The sequence below is a fragment of the Littorina saxatilis genome, linkage group LG17 (genome assembly GCF_037325665.1).
Source record: "Littorina saxatilis isolate snail1 linkage group LG17, US_GU_Lsax_2.0, whole genome shotgun sequence".
NCBI classification, from domain to species: domain Eukaryota; kingdom Metazoa; phylum Mollusca; class Gastropoda; order Littorinimorpha; family Littorinidae; genus Littorina; species Littorina saxatilis.
This window is the reverse complement of record NC_090261.1, coordinates 53285284-53308247: the sequence shown is the minus strand read 5'-3', so window position 1 is coordinate 53308247 and position 22964 is coordinate 53285284. Positions and strand designations below refer to the sequence as shown.

General features: G+C 40.5%; 1 protein-coding gene across 2 annotated transcripts in view; it reads right to left on the bottom strand.

Annotated features, from left to right (window-relative positions):
* Positions 1 to 1516: 1516 nt before the first annotated feature.
* The window catches only part of LOC138953927 (autophagy-related protein 2 homolog A-like), an 82767-nt gene continuing 61319 nt past the window's right edge, over positions 1517 to 22964 (bottom strand). The window contains exons 24-42 of one of the 2 annotated variants that reach the window (XM_070325919.1): positions 22567 to 22754; positions 22066 to 22092; positions 21550 to 21648; positions 20917 to 20984; positions 20223 to 20290; positions 19755 to 19916; positions 18888 to 19008; positions 17714 to 17970; positions 17071 to 17287; positions 16482 to 16515; positions 13385 to 13496; positions 12787 to 12948; positions 12404 to 12505; positions 11208 to 11551; positions 8424 to 8591; positions 7382 to 7503; positions 6751 to 6905; positions 6383 to 6511; positions 1517 to 5953 (exon numbers count right to left, since the gene is read on the bottom strand). In XM_070325919.1, the coding sequence (XP_070182020.1) occupies positions 5726 to 5953; positions 6383 to 6511; positions 6751 to 6905; positions 7382 to 7503; positions 8424 to 8591; positions 11208 to 11551; positions 12404 to 12505; positions 12787 to 12948; positions 13385 to 13496; positions 16482 to 16515; positions 17071 to 17287; positions 17714 to 17970; positions 18888 to 19008; positions 19755 to 19916; positions 20223 to 20290; positions 20917 to 20984; positions 21550 to 21648; positions 22066 to 22092; positions 22567 to 22754 (2763 nt within the window). In that variant the 3' untranslated portion in view covers positions 1517 to 5725. The remainder of the gene's footprint in view (positions 5954 to 6382; positions 6512 to 6750; positions 6906 to 7381; positions 7504 to 8423; positions 8592 to 11207; positions 11552 to 12403; positions 12506 to 12786; positions 12949 to 13384; positions 13497 to 16481; positions 16516 to 17070; positions 17288 to 17713; positions 17971 to 18887; positions 19009 to 19754; positions 19917 to 20222; positions 20291 to 20916; positions 20985 to 21549; positions 21649 to 22065; positions 22093 to 22566; positions 22755 to 22964) is intronic. The other variant, XM_070325920.1, reaches the window with a different exon arrangement.

The window sequence follows — 22964 nt, the reverse complement described above, 5'->3', positions numbered from 1 at the left end:
TCAGATTTTAGCACATCATGATCAGAAACTTTGATTTTATGAACGTGACTTTATTCCATGTATTTGCACTATCTTTTTCTCTTTCTCTTTGTAATTGCAAGGATGCAAAAAACACACTCTAAATTCAGGGTACAACTAATCTTCCTTTCCTGATAATTTGCATGAATTTTCTTTACTTCTTCAAAGTTCAGAAACAGTTCAGACATGCAGTTTAGCTGGAGGATGTTTAACTCGCTGATTTATCATGAGTCTTAGTACTGAGTAGTGTTAGGCTGGCCAGCCGGCCACTGCCATCCAATTATGAAAAACTGAACATGAAGTTTTCTCATAGTAAGAATTATATTACTGTGCACACTTCCTAAACTGCCAAAGTAATCCAGAATTGCCAGTCATATTGCAGGTCACTTAACTTCACAGCTTGTACAACTTAGTGGAGGATTCTTTGTTCTACTGTTCACTTTTGCCTTTTCATTGGCTATAGATAGTGTAATTTGTAAACTGCTACTTTTTTACATTTAGTCAAGTTTTGACTAAATGTTTTAACGTAGAGGGGGGAATCGAGACGAGGGTGTGGTGTGTGTGTGTGTGTGTGTAGAGCGATTTAGAGAAAACTACTAGACCGATCTTCATGAAATTTTACATGGGAGTTCCTGGGTATGATATCCCCATTTATTTTTATTTTCATTTTTTTGATAAATGTCTTTGATGACGTCATATCCGGCTTTTCGTGAAAGTTGAGGCGGCACTGTCACGCTCTCATTTTTCAACCAAATTGGTTGAAATTTTGGTCAAGTAATCTTCGACAAAGCCTGGACTTTGGTATTGCATTTCAGCTTGAAGGCTTACAAATTAATTAATGAGTTTGCTCATTAAAGTTGTCATTAAAATCGATTTTTCGCAAACAGATTTAAAATTGATTGCATCGTATTCTTCATCACATTCTGAATCTAAAAATATATACATATGTCATGTTTACTCTTAAAATGTGATCACAAATATCTCAACATTTAAGGGGTCCTAGACCACAATATCTTGCAGGGAACTTAATTTAGCATGTCTCCAGCTGTGGGTAAAGCAATTAGCGTGAATAGTCATCAGCTTTCTATGCCTTTAACGAAAATAGATTAATTAGTCTTACGATTAAAATTTAAGAAATCGATCCAAAAATGATTTCATCTTATTCTTTATCGTTTCCTGATTCCAAAAACATATAGATATGATAGGTTGTATTCAAAACAAGCTCAGAAAGTTAACACGAATACAGAAAAGTGCGCTTTCCTGCTTAGCACAATACGCTACCGCGCTATTCTGGCGTGTGCATATCACTGCGTTTTGCACGTGGGAGGTGAGCGATTTCTTTCTCGCGGCGGGATTGACGAAGCTGTACTGTCTTGGTGAAAAAAATACAGTGCGTTCAGTTTCATTCCGTGAGTTCGACAGCTTGACTAAATGTAGTAATTTTGCCTTACGCGACTTGTTCTCTTCTGGCATCACTTGCAAAAGAATAAGAAAAAGCTTTATTTTTACTTTTTAATTCAAAACACAACGCAGACATTCTAACAGGGCACACACAAGTTCTGTCTAGGACACATACAAATGCTCACAAATGATCATAAAAGTAGAAGAAATTGTTCAGCACATTTCTGCTGTACACAACTGCTTCACATACAAATTAAAAATGCAGTGACATAATATAGTATGCTTTAACAGCATAGCTCGTTCATCAATATACTGTGTCATTATCTGAAAAAGCAATTTCGTTCACACAGGAAAATAACCTTGCACTGTGGTTACGATGCTGTATGACTCATTCAAACTTCTTTTTGTGCATGAAAAATATATGACCAACAAATATGTGAAATAGGCATAACGCATGCATCATGACTTGGTATTTACATCACTTACAACAATTTCAGCAATGACAAAAGCTGTTTAAATTATGATAAGCATGAGTAAATGTACAGGCTTGGTCTGTCATGAAGGTTGAGTTTATCAGGGATCAGCAAGGAAGACTAAAAAGCGTAAATAACACTTGGGTGATGCTTATCGACATAGCAACATGGTGAACTGCTGACTTTAAAAAGCAACTTGGCTTTGATCACATCAGGCATGTGGCTTTCTTTTTCTTCACAGTTCTCATCCACAGCACACAGCTACTTTTAATATCTCTCTTGAGAAACGAACACAACACACTCAAGTTTGAAAGTTACACAGTTACGTGGGTGTTTCGTTCTTTCGAGTTCTCATCCACAGCACACTGGTACTTTATAATGCCAATTGAAAAACAAACACAGCACACTCAAGTTTAAAAGTCACAACATTTCTGTCACCCAAACCATGCGCTCCTTGAATTGATCAGCAAATCAAGCAAACATACCGTCAGTTTACACAAGTTGGTTGTTTATGTTCTGCGCGAACTTAGAATCCGGTTTCATTCTAGAATGGACCGGGTCCAGGTTGGAATTCTAACCCTGCGCAAGTACAGGGGTGCCATTCTAGAATGAAACCCTTGTTGCTGGTCCATTCTAGAATCGGCCGTGCGCAAGGTTGGAATTTGGGTCCAAGTTGGAATAGTCATTTCAGTTAGACTATCACACAGCCAAAGCCACAAATGTGGATTTTCTGTTTGTTTTTGTTTTTTGTGTGTTTGGTTGGGTTTTTTTTCTCGGGTTTTTTACACTTTACTCAAAGACATCGTGAATTGGGATTGTGATGTTCTGAAAGTGATTACGATTTTGAGAGACACTCAGCACTGATCGCTACGAACGGAAATTTCCGGACTGACAGTGTTTTGCCGATCTCGCTTGTAACTTTTAATCTGATTCATATACATGAAGTTGGTCTTCTGAATTGTGAAGATATAATGTCAACTTTTTTTTAAACCTGTGACAACAGCTCTATAACTCACTCTGTCCTTCTGTTGGTCTGTCTGTCGGTTAGTCGGTCTGACCGTCTGTCTGTCTGTCTGTCAAAAAAATTGTCAAAAAACCGGACATTTCCGAGAGGGAGACAGCGCTGACATTGCAAGCGGCCGCAACCGGCTCTCATCATAAAAACAACTGCCCTGCAAACAATCCCGCCCTGGTAGTCCCCCTTGCTATGGTCTGTCTTTGTTTATTGCGTACTCAGGAGTGTCAACTTTCTTGACATGACATGACATCGCAAGATCGCCAAAGGATTTTTTTCAGGGGTAGACAAATCAGCCCCATTTTATCAAAGGGAAGGTGCAGGTGGAGATAATTCAAGGGAAGACAACTCTGTCTTACCTACAAACATTACGGCCCCCTTTATTCAAGGGTTTCATTCTAGAATGGCACCCCTGTACTTGCGCAGGGTTAGAATTCCAACCTGGACCCGGTCCATTCTAGAATGAAACCGGATTCTAAGTTCGCGCAGAACATTTACACAAGTCGGTTGCGTTCACCTTTGAAAGTAATTCTTCCCATTCTCCCATACACACTCGACATCCGTCAAACTTGTACATTCTTTCTCAAGTGAATGCTTGCTCAAGTTACAAAGCACAGTGGTTATAATTAACATCAATCAAAGGTAATGAAAGTTGCAAACACAGAAATCGTATGAAAGACAGTTTACATTTGCAGTTCTTATTTACAGACACACACAAGGTAATCCTTTTTTGCACCTCCAAAACAAAATAATGGTTACGGGGTACTCTGATAAAAACAACCAAGATGTTATCACATGTTGAACTGCTAAAATGTTCTTGCATTTTTCTCTACCAAGACTTCAAGCCATGCAGATTGGTTCCACACAGAAATAATTATGCCAATTCAGGAAACGGTTAAAAAATAAAGAACAAACAAACTAACAGTGATGACATGTCTTCAAGAAATTGTATGCCTGGCTGAACACGGCACAGCAAGAACACCGGGCATAGTCAGACAATCATCATATTTATATTTACAATATTGGTAAAGAGTTCATTAACGTCGTCAGATTACACAATGTGCTCATTCACTAGTTTACATACCTTTCACCTGGAATTTGAAAATGGATCAACCATTACACACATTTACATGCACACACAATGAGATGTTATTGCAATTTTAAAACATTCATTTGTGACATCGATGTATATATTGAGGCAATTAAAAAACATAGACGTAAACTACTCTTCCAGCTAATCAACATCAAAACAAGAACAAGCAGAATTTACATACACTTAAGTGAAGGTAGCTGGTACATTTTGACACATTAAATAAGCAGTTTTTCACTTTGAAGTTGCACAGAAAAAAAGAGAGTAAAACAAACAAACTGGAAAGAAATCTTGTCACAGCAAAATGCATCCACACATGCATGAACAAAAAAGGGTTTTCTGTAACAGTATACAGCAACTTAAAAATGTCGACCTTGGAAGTATAATTTCAAACAATAAACTTGTTTCAGTTTAATAACAAAGTTCACCTGGGTTGATCTTTTTGTCTTGGGAGTGGACCATTTTGGGATCATCTGGGTTTATTTGTACAGCACACGTCTTTACCTACCAGCCTGGAGCTGTGTCACTGTCAGAAAACATTAGCAGTGCTTAGAAGCGTCTAAGCCCCTTGTTTAACCAAGCTTAAGGACGGCAATAAAATAAATGACACACTGAAAGTCATGATTGATATGGAGAATAGCAAAGGAATATCTCTGACACTTGCTGGCATTCACATTTATACACCCATTACATTTCAGAATTTCCCATACTCTCGGTATCTGTTTCAATTTCTGGCCTGCAAAATGTCTTTCTGAAAATTTGTCGCTGCCTGTCCACATTTGAAAGATGCATGCACAGATAATTAACATGTACACCCACACATACACACACACAAGTGCATGCACTCAAGCACACACCCTGCATTGGAGCAATCAAAGAGTAAGGGAGAGAAATCTTCCTCAACGAGTAAGGGAGAGAAATATTCCTGTCAGGTGGAGAGGACAGGAATTGAAAAGAAGTGCAGACAATTGGCACTGCATTAAAGTTTGGTGGGAATTTGATCAAAGGGGTAACAAGCACAAAGCATTGAAGCAGCCTTGCCTCTCAATTATATTACACACTGACTGATTCAAAAACTCCACTTCCCCTCGCATGCACAAAGCAGATGGTAGCACCAAAAGATGGAAAAAACGGTTGCTACAAAAGATGGAAAAAAGGTTGCTACAAAACTACTGCACCTGCAGCCTACTTTTATATGCCTAGTCTTGACCCATAACATTTTTTGCTCTTGAATGAATTCCTGGATGTTATACTTTCAATAAACAGAAACACACACTTTCATAATTCTGGCAAGAAGAACGTACTTTCCTTAATTAAATAGTGAGATCTTACTTTTTTTAAACCAAACTACTGCGGTAACTATTCTGCACTTTATAATCAGTTGTATCACCTCTGAAACATTAAACAAGATCTGAAAATGAGAATTTTTCTACAATGTTCAAAGTTCTCTTTCACTCTTATAAAACAGTAGAATCTGTAATGTCAGGTCCCTCCAAAAACTGGACAACTCCCCCCAAAATGGACACCTGCAATCTTTATAAACATTACCAAAATTCACACAACACAACCACACACACACAGGCAACCTTCAATCCAGAAACACTTTTAGACATTTCAAAGGGTGTCCTCTCATCACAGGTACTACTGTACTTCTGCACCAGATTTTAGCATGCCTGCCCAGTATCCATATTTTAGCAGTCTTTCCTTTCTCTCCCTGAAGCTGTCCACCTAGTTGTGCGACTTCCATTTCTCCTTGTCCTCTTGCTGTGACTCTGGGTGCACGGTGTACTTGTAGGTGGTGCACACGCGCCGAATGGCTGTGGCTGCCAGGTGCGTGGTGCCGATCACCATGGCTGTTCCTTCTTTTGTCGCCGTTCCCATGGCGCCCGCCAATCCTTTCTGCTCCCTCTGCTTGCTGGCAGTCGTCACCAGGTCTGACACGGTGTCCTTCACTCCCTGAAATCAGTTACACGCCCAAATAAGTACATGTCCATGTATCCTGTATGGTTCATCGAATGGTTAAAATAAAGATGGTAATTGTTTTCAAAGGTGTTACATGGAACATGTAATGCCTCACGTATTTTGAGAGGCTGCTTTCACTTGCCTATTTCACATATTTTTCTTGACTTTTACCAGTAAATGCTACCACTGCGATGACCTGGCTTGACATTCACTCTGACCCCAGTTATAAGCAAAATTGTAAAGCAAAACTGCACCTGCATTACCTGTACAAACCATACTTGTCTCTGAGCTCTCGAAAGAGTTAGCTTATAAGTTAAATTTTCTTCTAATTTTGTCTAGTCTTGCTAAGAAGGACATATCAACTCTTTCTGAGAGAGAGAATAAATGGCACAAACGCTGCCCTGTGAAAAACAGTCAGCTCACTTCAAAGAGGAAGGTGTAGGCTTCTGTCACACCATCCCTCATGTCTTTGGGCGGAGGGCCGATCTTCTTGCGGTAGCTGCGCACACTTTTGCCAGAAGACAAGAAGTCGTAGCCACACTCCGACAGAACCTGTTGGCAGAAAGTATATATTTCTTGTGAACATTTTGCTTATATATTACACACACACACAAACACCCAGACATATGCAATTCATTCATTATGATTGTAGCTCAAAAACACTGTGGTGTTTAACATACACAAACACTTGAAACCACACACACGCATGCACTCACTTACGCATGCAAGCACACACACACACACACACACACACACACACACACACTGGCCCACCCACTCCTCACACACACCTGCAGTGTATCAAAGACGATCTGCAGCAAATCAATGAGAGCCAGCTGAGCGGCAGAGCCCAGAGAACTGGCCCCTTTCTGGAACCCTCTCCAGATGCGGCCGTCCCTCTGCCACTGGACGTAGGGCAGAGTCACAAACTCGTACAGACCATCACCTGCAAACACACAGACCCTTGTTTCATTCGGTAATATATTTTGAACATAATATGTGTGCACAATATAAGCTATAAACAATCAAATTAATGTTTGATGCACAAGGGTGACATAACTGCCCCTAATTTGTTTTAAACCATTTAACTTAAATGGTGTCATGATATCAGAATGAGAGTCTGTTTAGATCTTCCTGAAGGTAAAACTCATGTGCAAATCCATGCTTTTAGTAGTTTTACAGATAGACGCCCACATCAATATTTCAGCAACAAAAGTAAAATGCAGTCCCCACCACAAAGCACAACTTCTGACAGTTTCACGAATATTGATTTGAATGTCATGTGTTTGGTTTAAACAGTGTTTATTCAACAATTCATAGGTATTTGAACATGATACATGTTAAGGATCAACAACAAGCTCAAGCTCGTGTGTTTCAAGGACCTTACCAGGCTCCTCAACATTACGTAGGTGTCAAACTTACCAAGACGTTTGAACGCCCCCAGGATAGGAACACCTCCAATGAGACGAATCTTCTGTGTGCGTTCAATGTCCTCGCTCCACTCCTTGAAGATGGCCTCCACCAGTTTGCCCAGCCCAACATACCTGTACAAGGCAGCAGTCAAGAGTAGTTAACACTCTATTCAAGTGTGGTGAATGCAGCAAAGTAGTTCATAGTGTTTCAGTTACAGTGGAACCCCCCCATTTTAGACTCGATCCCTTTTAAGACCCAGTTTTCTCAGACTTTTTCTTCTTAGCCTCTGTAAATGTACCCCCATTTTAAGACTCCCTCCTTTGTAAGACCTTTTTTCTCAGGCTTTCCGGAGGTCTTGAACGGGGTCTCCCACTGTACGACAAAATCAGTAAACATATACATCACTTCAATTAAATGGGCGGGGATGTAGCTCAGTCGGTAATGCGCTGGATTTGTATCCAGTTGGCCGCTGTCAGCGTGAGTTCGTCCCCACGTTCGGCGAGAGATTTATTTCTCAGAGTCAACTTTGTGTGCAGACTCTCCTCGGTGTCCGAACAGTCCCGTGTGTACACGCAAGCACAAGACCAAGTGCGCAACAAAAAAGATCCTGTAATCCATGTCAGAGGTCGGTGGGTTATAGAAACACGAAAATACCCAGCATGCTTCCTCCGAAAGCGGCGTATGGCTGCCTAAATGGCGGGGTAAAAACGGTCATACACGTAAAAGCCGTGGGAGTTTCAGCCCATGAACGAACAAACAAACAAACTTCAATTAAATGACAGTGGTAAAATGACACAAAGTTGGCAGGATGGTAGACCATGCACACACAAAATCTTTTGAGCACAGTTGCACAGCGGAGAAAGGGGTTGGGGGGTGGGATGAGGGTGAAATCATAAACAAGTAGGGCAGATGGCTAATGACGAGATCAAAGGGAAGTAAGCGCTCTAAACACAGACAACATGACAATGAGATGTCACTGTAATTAGTTCACAATAAAAATAGTCTTCCTTGCTTGCACAGTTTTTTTTCACAATGTACAGAGGATACTGACCCCTTGACCAACTCCAAGTCTTTGAGCCAGATCTGAGCGTTCTCCAGAGAAAGAAGACCAGACGCCATGGTGACAGCAAAATTCTTCAGACCCTCCTTGCTGCTGATGTTAGAAGCGGTGCCAGAGTAGTCGATGGAGAGAGGTACTGGGCGTGTCAACACAAAGGACCTGTGGCAAAAACAGAAAGTCAAGATCCATTTAACTAATATGCTCTTTGGTTTTGGTTTAAACAGTGTTTAATTCAACAATTAATTGATACAATACATAATGAACATGTTTATAATCAACAACAAGCTAATAGGCTCTTTGTTTTTCAATTCAAACTCTAAAAAGAATACAATTCAGCAAGTTTTTACATGAACAAAGGACCGGCATGGTGACCTAGTGGTAAGGCGTCCGCCCCGTGATCGGGAGGTCGTGGGTTCGAACCCCGGCCGGGTCATACCTAAGACTTTAAAATTGACAATCTAGTGGCGGCTCCGCCTGGCGTCTGGCATTATGGGGTTAGTGCTAGAATAATGTGCCTGGGTGAGACATGAAGCCTGTGCTGCGACTTCTGTCTTGTGTGTGGCGCACGTTAGGCCAAAACAAAATATATAGGTGTGGTTACGGTAACAAAGCTAAAAAAAATAGGGTAGGAAGGTAGGCAATCACTTTTTTTTTTTTTTTAACTTTTTCTAATGTGTACAAATTAAACCTACTTGACAGGGAAATAAGTGTGCGACTCGGGCGATTTCGCTTTCATTGCGTTTTCTGCACTGGGTTTTTTGTTTTTTTTGTTGTTTTTTTTTGTTGACAAATGTAATAAAAAGTTATAGGGTCGGCCCCTAAAAATAGGGTAGGTCGGGTTACCGTAACCACACCTATTTTTTTTTTTAGGCCTTATATGTCAAAGCAGCACCGCCCTGATATGGCCCTTCGTGGTCGGCTGGGCGTTAAGCAAACAAACAAACATGAACAAAGATGTTGGTTTTTACATTTAGTCAAGTTTTGACTAAATGTTTTAACATAGAGGGGGGAATCGAGACGAGGGTCGTGGTGTATGTGTGTCTGTCTGTCTGTCTGTCTGTCTGTCTGTCTGTCTGTGTGTGTGTGTAGAGCGATTCAGACTAAACTACTGGACCGATATTTATGAAATTTGAAACGAGAGTTCCTGGGTATGATATCCTCAGACTTTTTTTTCATTTTTTTGATAAATGTCTTTGATGACGTCATATCCGGCTTTTCGTGAAAGTTGAGGCGGCACTGTCACACCCTCATTTTTCAACCAAATTGGTTGAAATTTTGGTCAAGTAATCTCCGACGAAGCCCGGACTTCGGTATTGCATTTCAGCTTGGTGGCTTAAAAAATAATTAATGACTTTGGTCATTAAAAATCTGAAAATTGTAAAAAAATTATTTTTTTTATAAAACGATCCAAATTTACGTTCATCTTATTCTCCATCATTTTCTCATTCCAAAAACATATAAATATGTTATATTTGGATTAAAAACAAGCTCTGAAAATTAAAAATATAAAAATTATGATCAAAATTAAAATTTCGAAATCAATTTAAAAACACTTTCATCTTATTCCTTGTCGGTTCCTGATTCCAAAAACATATAGATATGATATGTTTGGATTGAAAACACGCTCAGAAAGTTCAAACGAAGAGAGGTACAGAAAAGCGTGCTATCCTTCTCAGCGCAACTACTACCCCGCTCTTCTTGTCAATTTCACTGCCTTTGCCATGAGCGGTGGACTGACGATGCTACAAGTATACGGTCTTGCTGCGTTGCATTGTGTTCAGTTTCATTCTGTGAGTTCAACAGCTACTTGACTAAATGTTGTATTTTCGCCTTACGCGACTTGTTTTATGATGTGACAGTCTGGTTTGAACTCAATAGACAAGCATGTGCTGATGCATGTAGACACACATACAATCATGTTCATGTCAGCATGCAAGAATACACATAAAGAACAAAAATACAAGTACAAACATTCCTGTGTAAAATAAAAACAAGTCGCGTGAAGCGATATAGACATTTAGTCAAGATCAACACCACAAACCAATAATCGCCGAGACTACTTTCAGATAGGCTTGGCTAACCACACCGAATACCGAGACGGGTCACGCTCACCTCCGCAAAGCACGCGTCCGCAGTACTTACTGAACATATTTCCTTTCATTCTGAGCATATTTTTAGCGTAAACATGACATATCTATATATTTTTGAATTCAGGAGAAGGTGAGGAATACAACGCAATCAATTTTAAATCTGTTTGCGAAAAATCGATTTTAATGACAACTTTAATGAGCAAACTCATTCATTATTTTGTAAGCCTACAAGCTGAAATGCAATACCAAAGTCCGTGCTTCGTCAAAGATTACTTGACCAAAATTTCAACCAATTTGGTTGAAAAATGAGAGTGTGACAGTGCCGCCTCAACTTTCACAAAAAGCCGGATATGACGTCATCAAAGACATTTATCAAAAAAATGAAAAAAACGGGTGGGGATATTATACTCAGGAACTCTCATGTACGGTTTCATGAAAATCGGTCCGGTAGTTTTCTCTGAATCGCTGTACACACACACACACACACACACACACACACACACTTACACACACCATGACCCTCATCTCGATTCCCCCTCTATGTTAAAACATTTAAAACTTGACTAAATGTAAAAAAGGAATGCTCAGGCTACTGCACAGGCACACTCTCACGCAAATAACTACACACACACACACGAACACTCACTCGCACACCAATACACACACATGCCCCAAATGTTCTTACTTTATGAACATAGGAGCGTCTTTTGATTCCAGATCCTGCCTTTTGGAAGGCTCAGCTTTGGTCTTGGGCTTGGCGCTGTGCGGGGAGGAATCGTCAAGGTGGATCAGGTTATCTTCCCCTGCCCACGGCCCGTCCTCCTCCTCCTCCTCCCCCGCACTCACGCTCAGAATGGGAGCTGGCTCTCTGGATGTCGATTTCTTCTCTCGGTGACCAGAGCTGTCGGATGACGCATGGGACGGAGAGGGGGAAGGGGAGGGGGACACGCCTTGGCTTTGAGTGGAAGACATGCTGTTGCTGAATACGGACACGTTGGCAAAATACCTCTGCATGAACAGAAGTGTGTCCTGAAAGTAAGAGAGAAAAAAGAGAAATTATTATTTGTACAAGTAAGCTTCAGCAGCATCTTGTGATGCAGTTATTCAGTCATTCTTGGTTGTTTGATAGCATGAAGCATTGATGATTTTACTCCTGCTAGGTTAAGTCAAATACATGAAGATTTATTTTGTAAATGTCACCAAGCAAATAATGCTGCCGCGCCAAGGAAATCTTATCAACTGAATCCCAGCATTGAGGACTGTAATCAACAAGTCCGATATCAAGTTCTATGGAAACATGCTATTTGCAGAAATCATTTCAGCATAGTTCAGTTGTTATTGCAATTTGAGATCCCTCCATAAGAGGCCCTGTCTCTTAGTCCATTTATTTTACAACTAAAATGTTATGAGATGACACCTGCCATGTAGGGACACGTTTGGTTTCAGGGTGTCCTTTCATTACAGGTACCACTGTATGATCAAAATGTAAGGCCCCAAAAAAAATAGGTGTGGTTAAAGTAACATAGCCAAAAAAAAATAGGGTAGGAAGGTAGGCAATCACTTTTTTTTCAACTTTTTTTTTTAATGTGTACAAATTAAACCTACTTGACAGGGAAATAAGTGTGCGACTCAAGCGCTTTCGCTTTCATTGCGTTTTCTGCACTGTTTTTTTTTATTTTTTTTTTTACAAATGTAATAAAAAGTTATGGGGTCGGCCCCTAAAAATAGGGTAGGTCGGGTTACCGTAACCACACCTATTTTTTTTTTAGGCCTAATACAACTGTAGATGTATTCCTGTTTTCCTGTGATGTACCTCGTTGTACAGGTACCACTGTATGATCAAAATGTAATTGTAACTGTAGATGTATTCCGGTGATTTACCTGGTTGATGTTGACCTTGAGGGGCTGCAGGGTGAGCATAATGGAACACTCCTCTGTGCTGTAGAGACTGAACGGCCGCTCCCACATCATCTTCAGACACACCTGTTGCAAAGTGCCACAGAAACATGTATCCAACTTTCTTCTCCCCCTTCTCGCCTTTTTCGCCTCAACCATTGCTCTATCCATTTCTTTCACCCTAAGATCTTCACAATAATACGACACTCCAGATAGATGCATTATCCAGAAAGTGACAAAACAACCTGATCATGTTGGTACCTTCATCCTAACCATAGGCCTTTGCATGTTGTATCTATTCTTCTACCCCCTCACCCCTATAGCCATCACCCACACCACCACCCTCCCTCCCCCTGAGAGCAGCGTACCATGTTAGAGCCCTCCTGTCCTAGACTGGAGTTTGGCCAGTAGAGCAGTTTGTGGTACTTGGAGGACTTGACGTTGTCCTGAACCTCCAGTGACTTCACCACCAGCACCAGCCGCCGCGACCGATTCTCTTCCTCCTCATAGGTTTCGTAGTTCAGTCGAAGCTGTAAATACACATACATACAAATTTAAAAATTGCTGACAACATCAATGACTAATATTTATGGAAAAAATGTATTCAGATGCCTACATTCTTTCTTCATCCCCCTACCCCTCCAAAACACACACACACACACACATACGCACACACACAATCTGTGGATGAATATACACACAATCCATGTGTGCGTGCACCTCCAAACACACACACGCACACACAAACATACACACACCCATGATGCACTCTCTCACACATACACACACATCACACTCCCTCTCTTTCTCTCTCGCACACACTCATCCTCCTTCTCTTATTTTGAATAATTTGAATATCTGCACCTTTCTTTGTTAGAAAAAACAAACAACGAAAACAATAATAAACAAAACACCAAAAACAGCAAACAACAACCAGCAGTATACATATCAAACACTCATCCCCACCTTGGACAAAGACAACTTGGTCATGAAGTCATGACAGCGGTTGACACCTCCTTTCCACATGTCAGACACCGACGCTCTCTTTGGCGGTGCCCCTCCCTTTCCTCTCCCAGATCTGTGTAATGTATAAGATTGGCTTGTATTAAAGTCTTTACCATAGCTGCCAACCTTCTGGAGTCAAAATCCAGGAGCCAGGGGGTCCAGGGGGACCGTTTAGTCTTGAATATGAGAAGGGAGAAGTTGTAAAATTCGGGAGATTCCCGAAATATCTGGGAGGGTTGGCAGCTATGCTTTACATTCAAAAGAAAACACCTCTTTAAGTTAAATAGAAAACACAAGGTTAGAATAAGTATAGACAGATGAAGATAGGCGTTTGTAGACATACAGTGCGGATTAACACAACACGAACTAAATGAAGGAAACAGTGAAAGGTACAGAAACAGAACAAAATCACTGGAAACTTTTCTGCATAATCTGTTGCTTATTGAATTTTTATTATAGATTCTCAGCATTGTGGGTCTTGTCTATTATTCAGATTATACCAATTGTACAAAACTTCAAGAAAAACACAACTCAATACCACAAAAAGACTGACAGTTATGGGTATTATCCATCAGGTACATGTTATGATATCTAAATGAAAGAACTGACAAGCAAGTTAGGTGTTTGTCACACGTGAGATTGTTTAGGAAAAAGGGACAGAACAAGTGGCATAACACACTTTCAAGTTTCTTGCTGAAAACCAACAAACAACAAGTCGCGTAAGGCGAAATTACTACATTTAGTCAAGCTTTTGTGGAACTCACAGAATGAAACTGAACGCACTGCATTTTTTCACAATGACCGTAGTCCGTAGAAGGCAGCGAAATTGATGAGCCTGTTTAGCGCGGTAGCGGTTGCGCTGTGCTGCATAGCACGCTTTTCTGTACCTCTCTTTGTTTTAACTTTCTGAGCATGTTTTTAATCCAAACATATCATATCTATATATGTTTTTGGAATCAGGAACTGACAAGGAATAAGATAAAAAAAAATTTAAATCGATTTCGGAAATTTTATTTTAATCATAATTTTTATATTTTTAATTTTCAGAGCTTGTTTTTAATCCGAATATAACATATTTATATGTTTTTGGAATCAGAAAATGATGAAGAATAAGATGAACGTAATTTTGGATCATTTTATAAAAAATAATTTTAATTACAATTTTCAGATTTTTAATGACCAAAGTCATCAATCTATTTTTAAGCCTCCAAGCTGAAATGCAATACCAAAGTCCGGCCTTTGTCGAAGATTGCTTGGCCAAAATTTCAATCAATTTTATTGAAAAATGAGGGTGTGACAGTGCCGCCTCAACTTTTACAAAAAGCCGGATATGACGTCATCAAAGACATTTATCGAAAAAATGAAAAAAACATCTGGGGATATCATACCCAGGAACTCTCATGTAAAATTTCATAAAGATCGGTCCAGTAGTTTACTCTGAATCGCTCTACACACACACACGCACAGACAGACAGACAGACAGACACACAGACACAGACACAGACACACATACACCATGACCCTCGTCTCGATTCCCCCTCTATGTTAAAACATTTAGTCAAAACTTGACTAAATGTAAAAAGCAGGTATTGTTTTGAAGAAAGCCAGTAAACGGTCAATTTCAATTATTTCACAATGATTCAAATACCAGCATAAAAAACATGACATAAAAGGGAGAACAACTAAAAACAGGATCTTAATTTCAGTTCTTTAATAACAAAAAGTTCAGAGTATGTTTCAAAACAGTTTCAAAGCGACTAAACATGCTGAAAATGTTGTTTTTTTGCAAAAGAAATCCATGCTGTTAGAAGTTGTCAGCTGTATTTTGTTCGATTATGATCATGCTTATCCCGTGGTTGCACAGAATAACAATGCATTAGTCTGTATATATACAAATATCTACACCAACACTTAAAGGCACACTCCTTCCCGTGGAGACAGTTCGACTCACCATCTGAGACCTGACCAGGCTTTTATACAGAATAAGACCACCCCTCTGCTTAGTCTCATACCAAAAATCAACCCTGACTGGTTGCTGTGGTGAGTTGGAATATTTTGATGAATCAATTCCTTAAAAAGCCACCAGTGGCTTTCACAAAATTAATTCATAAAAAATGCCCACTGTCCACACAAAAACCATGATGTTAATGTTTGGTATGTGACAAAGGGGAGGGATGATCTTATCCCATGTAAAAGCCTGACCAGATCTGAGACAGTGAGCCCAACTGTTTACATGGGAAGGAGTGTGCCTTTAACCTATACTTCTTCAAACTTTTTTGTATAAACAAAATCAAATTAATGAATAAACAGACCAATAAATATTGTAATAAATGCCCTAAATCAATCAATCAATCAATCTATTAATCGATAATTAAACAAACAAAGTCAAAACAAAGTCTATGCAGCTGTACCCCTGAAATGCAACAGCATTCACGCAAAAAAGGATTCAGCTCCTATTCGATCAAGGTGACGAAATGCAATACATGTACCAGTAAATAAAGGTAGTTTTCTAACTATAAAGACAGAGTCTGAAATGGAAATGAGAAATTCCACCACCCATCACCCCCCCCCCCCTTCCCTTCCCTTCCCTTCCCCCCCCCCCCCCAAAAAAAAAACCAAAAAAAAAAACAACACAAACCCACCTGCTAACTACTCTGTTTGAATCTTACTGCTACCGCAACAACTTGGCATCAAAAGTGGCTCTAGAAATGAACAGGGTAAAACAAGAAAAAAAAAGCAACCTGAGGAACATTCAACAAGCAAAAATAATACTGGTAAAGCAAGAAACGCTTTTGAAGCAAATACTATGAATGAAGCAAATGAAAGACACACAAATGTATTTTCACCTGCTCACCATTACAAGAACAAAACATAAACTCAGGAGTATTTCAAAAGATAAAAGTAACACCACTCAGAAAATAATATGACACCAATTTTACAGCTCTTCACTTTCTTTTTGTTTTTGCTGGCCATTATCTGTACTGAATAAGTACTCGAAAACTTTCTCCATTCTGATTTTTTAAACTTGAATAGCATGGGATGAATACTTTGTACTTACACATCTTCTTTTGATTTGTCTGCCATTGTTGCACCTGAAAAATATATTCACATAAAGATCAACTGGATGTAACCAAATATTCAATCCCACTGCTACTTATGAAAAAAAAGGGCTGTCAGAAAATGAACAAAATGCAGCCTCAAGAATATCTGTCTTCTCTACAAGCGCATCCTTTACGCAGTTATGTACAAGCACTCATTCTCTAACCCACGCACAAAAGGAAGAACAACACCCACAAACAAAATCACATAGACACAGACACAGACACCAAGGCACCTGTACAGTGTGTGTGTGGACACTCAAGTGCATAGGAAAATGGACATGTATATAGATATACAGAAAATAAACCAGAAAGCACACTCACACAGAGAAATGAGAAAGCACACACACACACACACACACACACACAAACACACAGTCAGACAGACATGCACACACACACACACACACACTCAAAATCACACACACACACACACACACAGACACACTCAAAATCACACATACTATCCCCCCCCCCCTCACCCCACTCCCTCCCTGTTGGTCAGTCAGTCGGTCAGTCAGTCAGTCTTTGTGTCTCCGTCTCTCTTACATTCAGGAAGGTCAAAATCGTTGCCGCCATAGAAGGCCACATCAATGTTCCATTCCCTGATGACCGTCTTGAACTGCGGAGTGGGGTAGTCGGCAGGTGTCTTCAGATCGTTGGAAGCAGTGCTGGCTGTCGACCTGGCCAGGAAATCCTTGTTGACCCTCAGCGTCTGTTCTCCCGTTGTGTACCATCGCACTACTGGAGGCTCCCCTTCGCGGGGCTGATGGAGTGAAGAGGAAGAAGTGGGTGGATTAGAGCCTGTGGTTTGCCTTCTTGCGCTTACTGGATTATCTGATGGTCAAGAGACCCAAACAGCTATCATCACCTTAACTGACTGTCATGATTGCTGTTATGCGCATTGCTCCAACGTCCCAAAAGCTCTGTGTAAAGATGCAGTTGACACTGAAGAAATTGTAAGGACCACAGAGATGTACATCATTTCTTCAAACCTCTTGTTCTTTCTCTATCTAAACATATTTCCATAAACCAGAACTGTGCACTAATTTAATCCAGGAGGTCTGGATAAAACGCTTACCATTTCAGACAATTTACCATCAAATCAATACTTGATCATTGTATTTTCTAAGAAAACAAAACCCGCAACATAAAAGACTACCAAGCTAAAAACAGATAGACTATTACTCACAGCAATGCCAAGCCCTGGGTCATCAATGATGGTGAACCCTTCTCCGTTTTCATCAAAGTCAAAATCACTGATCTCTTCAGGGGATTCTGCAGTCAAGGTGGTCAGCTGGGAGCGGGCGGAGGGGGAGGGAGAGGGGGCTGGGGAATGCTTGTGCTGCACGTGCGACTGCTGTGCCTCCCACTGCGTGTGTGCCCCTGCCTTGTCGTCTGGCATAAAGAACAGCTGTCTGCTGCTTTCTCCCTCCCTCTCCGCTGAGTCTGGAAGTAATGAAAAAGGAGAATTTATGAAAAACTGGTGACAAGAACTGGGACTGCTTCTTTGACAAATGTGACCCTCCACCACGGAATGAGTCGCATGTTACCTTTGCATGATTTTCATATTTTTACATTTTCCTACAGAGTTTTTTATGCTCTATCCAGTGGTGAAAACCGTTTTAGAAAAGAGCGAAAAATGTTTGAGTTATAAGCCTGTGACTAAGGTGACCATAACACTGTTACCAGACACTCCCCGGACTTATATTAAGCCTAGCGCAGAACCGCGCGAGGTCTTCTTCTTCTGTCTTCTGCGTTCGTGGGCTGAAACTCCCACGTACACTCGTGTTTTTTGCACGAGTGGAATTTTACGTGTATGACCGTTTTCACCCCGCCATTTAGGCAGCCATACGCCGCTTTCGGAGGAGAACCGCGCGAGGTGACATGCGACTCATTTCGTGGTGGAGGGTCACATATTTGTTCTTGTGCAAGGATACCAACTGACAAAGGGAAGTAAGCACTATTATCACAGACAACAGTAATTTCAGCGAGAGCTGTGTCTCCTGGCACAGGATAGAATTAGAAGCATAAAACAAACAAACGGCTTTCATCCTCAATGAGTTCCTCTATTTAAGTTTACCATCAGGGGAGAGTAATTACAGTAAGATAAATTCCTTCTTCTAGTTCATTACAGTAGACCACCCACTCCACAATCCCCGCTGAAGTCTCCCTCTTTCTGGGACCTAGCTTTCTCACATTTTCTCTTCATAAAGTATGTCCAGTTATCTCAATTTCAAGACATTCTCTCTCTTTTAAGCCCAATTTTTCTCAGATTTTGGGAGGTTTTAAAAGGACTTTCGACTGTATTCAGAAAATCATCATATCTATGGCTAAACAGAGCGTAAAGATTGTTGGTGTCTTACCGCTGGGAGAAGTAGGAGGTTTGGGGGGCTCAACTAACGCTTCTGCAACCATTTTCTCCACTTGTTTGTGTTTTGCCACAGTCCTCTCATCTTCTTCAACTGCCTCTGTTAGACAGTGCCTCTGTAACAGAAAAACATATGAAACACATATTAGCAGGAATAACACACACACACACACACACACACACACACACACACACACACAAGCACACGCACACACACGAACGCATGCACCCACACAGACACACACACACACGTACGCACACATACATGAACAAACACATACACACACACACTCGCAGTCAGCAGTGCAAAGACTACTCAGACACACACTTGCAGTTGGCAGAGCAAAGACTACTCAGACACACACTTGCAGTTGGCAGAGCAAAGACTACTCAGACACACACTTGCAGTTGGCAGTGCAAAGACTACTCAGACACACACTTGCAGTTGGCAGAGCAAAGACTACTCAGACACACACTTGCAGTTGGCAGAGCAAAGACTACTCAGACACACACTTGCAGTTGGCAGAGCAAAGACTACTCAGACACACACTTACAGTCAGCAGAGCAAAGACTACTCAGACACACACTTGCAGTTGGCAGAGCAAAGACTACTCAGACACACACTTGCAGTTGGCAGAGCAAAGACTACTCAGACACACACTTACAGTCAGCAGAGCAAAGACTACTCAGACACACACTTGCAGTCAGCAGAGAAAAGACCATTCAAAACTTCACCAATATAACCAGACCAATGTAAATAAGTCACTTTGCAATGAAAGGATATCTTTTTAATCTCATTCGCAAAAGCGCAACAACATGAATAAAATAGCAATAGCTGTCATCAGCAAAAAACAAAACTCACGATTTCTGCATTCCTCTGCTCCTCAGCCGCTTGCTGTTCCGCCGTCTTCAGGTCTCCGTCACGCAGGAAGTGCTGGATCAGCAAGGTGAAGGCTGCACATGAGTCGGCACACATGGCCAGCTCTGTCTTGCTGCAGCTGAACCACAGGAGAGTGTGTGACCCCTGTCAAAACAAACAGGTCAAGGTGAAAGCGGAGAAAAGTGAACAAACAGTGTGAAAACAGAAGCTCCTGTCCCTAAAAATATTTTGCGGACAAACTGAGAAAGAACAACCAATAACATCAGATTTGCTTTACATGAAACTAACTCTGGAAATTGCTAGATAATCAGAAAATTAAAATGTTATCACAATCGTTCTGAGAGATGAAAGATGAGAAGAGCGAAGGTCACGTAAAGGTAAAGGTCATGGAATAAGGCAAGTAGACAGACCATTGCAAATGACACACAGACACAATTGTGAGAGACTGACCCCTTCTTTGGCTTGTCCAAGCCTCAGTCCGATTTCCAGCAGACTGTTGTATGCGACGGTCACATAGTCTGTAAAAGAAAACGTTGTAAAATGTATCACGGGAGGATCTGCTCATCTTACTAGGAATCAAACTGCAACCGAAGCTACCTTTTTATTTCTCCTCTTCTCATTATCATTTATCTTGGGTATATATAGTTTGTTCACTTTAATATATTTGTTTGACAGTTTGACAAGATTCTTGCGAATTTTCTGCACTGTATCATACAGACCTGGGAACCCCTGTTTTGAACTTGAGTATTCTCAAGCAAATGTGGTGCATTTTCAGAAAAATGAGAGTACTCCACACATCATTTGAACATCTATGATTCAAACATGTTTCACACACGTCCGTCGCACCACCAATTTAGTTTACCAATACATTTAAAACAAATGCTTCTTTCAATGTTTACGGACAAAAACTGTAATCACGTGACAAAATACTGTATCAGCTTCGGGATGCGTTTGTGAAGAAAAGTAGTCTAGGAATTTTTCTCGTCGTATTTTTTTCCACTGCTGGTATTCTAGACAATCATGCATACAAAATCTTTGGGTTCCCAGGTCTGATCATATCAAGTATTCCAGTCATTAACGTATTCCATTCTTTATTATTAGCAATCTTTCTGTTTCACTGCATGCAAACTTTTCCTCCACCTACCTGATTTCAGCCTGATCTCCATGAAGTCTTTACAGGACAGCCACAGTTTGGCCTCTTCCAGTATAAACCTGAACACAAACAACAGTCTCAGAATAACAGTACATCAAGTGTGTCATAAAAAGCATCCATCTCTAAACACACTGGCTTTAAAAGTGAGATGATACATCACACTCAGGCCTATCAAACACACAAAACTGAGGCATGAATGTCATATCCACAAAACCTAGACAAAGTCTTTCTTTCAAGCTTCCTTGAATAAAAACTTCCAGGGCTGCTTTCATGCCATTCAGTTTACAATCTATAATACCTTACACAACCTTTAAATACATTCAATGCTTAATTCTTGTTAATTTCCCCCTTCCCACCAATCAGACGGTAAGCAGCATGTTCACAAATGTAAGGAATGCCTGCTATCCAAAAATGGAGTAAGACTCCAAAGGAAGGTCTTCTTACTTTTACTCGACTGTCCTTGACTTGCCTAGGCACTTCTCTTCACAATTGTAAACTTAACGGTAACACAGTTTAATCAGGAGGCAGCAGAGTTCCAGTTAAAGGGAAGTAACCGTTCAACCTAGCCCAGGCAACAAGTGTTACACTGTTTAAAAGCAGAGTAAACAATAAATAGGTTGTCACCTTAGAGACGTGTAGTGAGTTTCCGAGTTGAGGTTGACAGCCAGGTTGAACTTCTGAGCTGTCACCAGCGCTCGCATTGGAAGGGGGAAGTTCTTTGGTCTGAAACAACAAACAACCACAATATATTATCACAAGAAAGGTAGAGTATAGGACAAACACAGCCAAACACGCTCTGGCGACCACCTCTCCATAACGACCATCCCTAAGGATCCCCGACAAACTTTTTTCTCTTTTTTCTATATATACATTCAGCTTTTCATACCAACCACCTGTCTATAACAAACCACTTTTGGTTGGTCCTTGGTTGTTATAGATAGGTTCAACGGTAAAAGAAATACAGTAACAGTAAAGTCTAACAGCATAAAACTAATTCCAAACGTAGCTAATGCATCACTGCAAGTCAAAGTATGCATGAGGTTGAAGGGAAAAGCCAGAAAAGCAGGGTTTCACTGCGCAGTGCTGCGTGTTCTGAACACAGCTGGGAAGCAGCAATCAAGGGAGGAGAAAAACATTTACCTGTGAAGTTTATCTTCTTCTGGCAACCTGAAATACAGTCGCATGCAGAACACACACTTCAGCACACATGTACAATAATGTTTTTGGTAGAAACCAAACTTAAAAGTGTAACAAGAAAAAAACAGGAATAAAAACAAACCACCATCACTGACCACAGCAAAGACAAAGGATTTGTTAAAGAACTACTAAACATCAATGCGTGACAACAAAACAGAAATAAAAAAATAAAATTGTAAACACTCTTACAGCACAGATGTAAGAAAACATAATTGTCGGAAACTAAATCTTTTTACTTAATAATAAAAAAAATATAAAAATAAAAAAATAAAAAATAAAAATAAAAAACAACGTCACAATGCAACACAAGGGGAAACACTTAAATCAGGCAGTTCTCGCTCAAAGACACACAGTCAGTGAGGACAGGCAATTGGAATGTAAACCGTGCAATAATCTATAACCTATCAGGGTCACGAAAAACACGTGTTTTAGACAACTGTGTACCTGTAGTCCACGGCACATCCCTGCAGCTCTATGTGCAGGTCGGTGATGACCTCTGGCATGACGTAACCCTCGATGGGATAGTCCGTCAGGTCCAGTAACTCCATTACCTGGCTGATCCAGTTCTCTCCCTGGTGGAACTTTTCAAAGCGCAAGGTGCCTCCCCGCACTGCAGTGGCCACACAGAAATGCTGCACAACACACAGTTCACAGAAATGTATCCACTGACATTCACCTTAACCCCCTTGACTGCCTCAATATATATGAGGTATGCTTTTTGTGATTATAAACAAATTCAATACTCTGTCAAGGGAAAAAAACGCTGTATATTGGCCTTTGAAGTGCAACAAGATGATTGCCTTCCCTGGAGAACTTTTTTTTTCAAATTTGCTCTAAGTGTT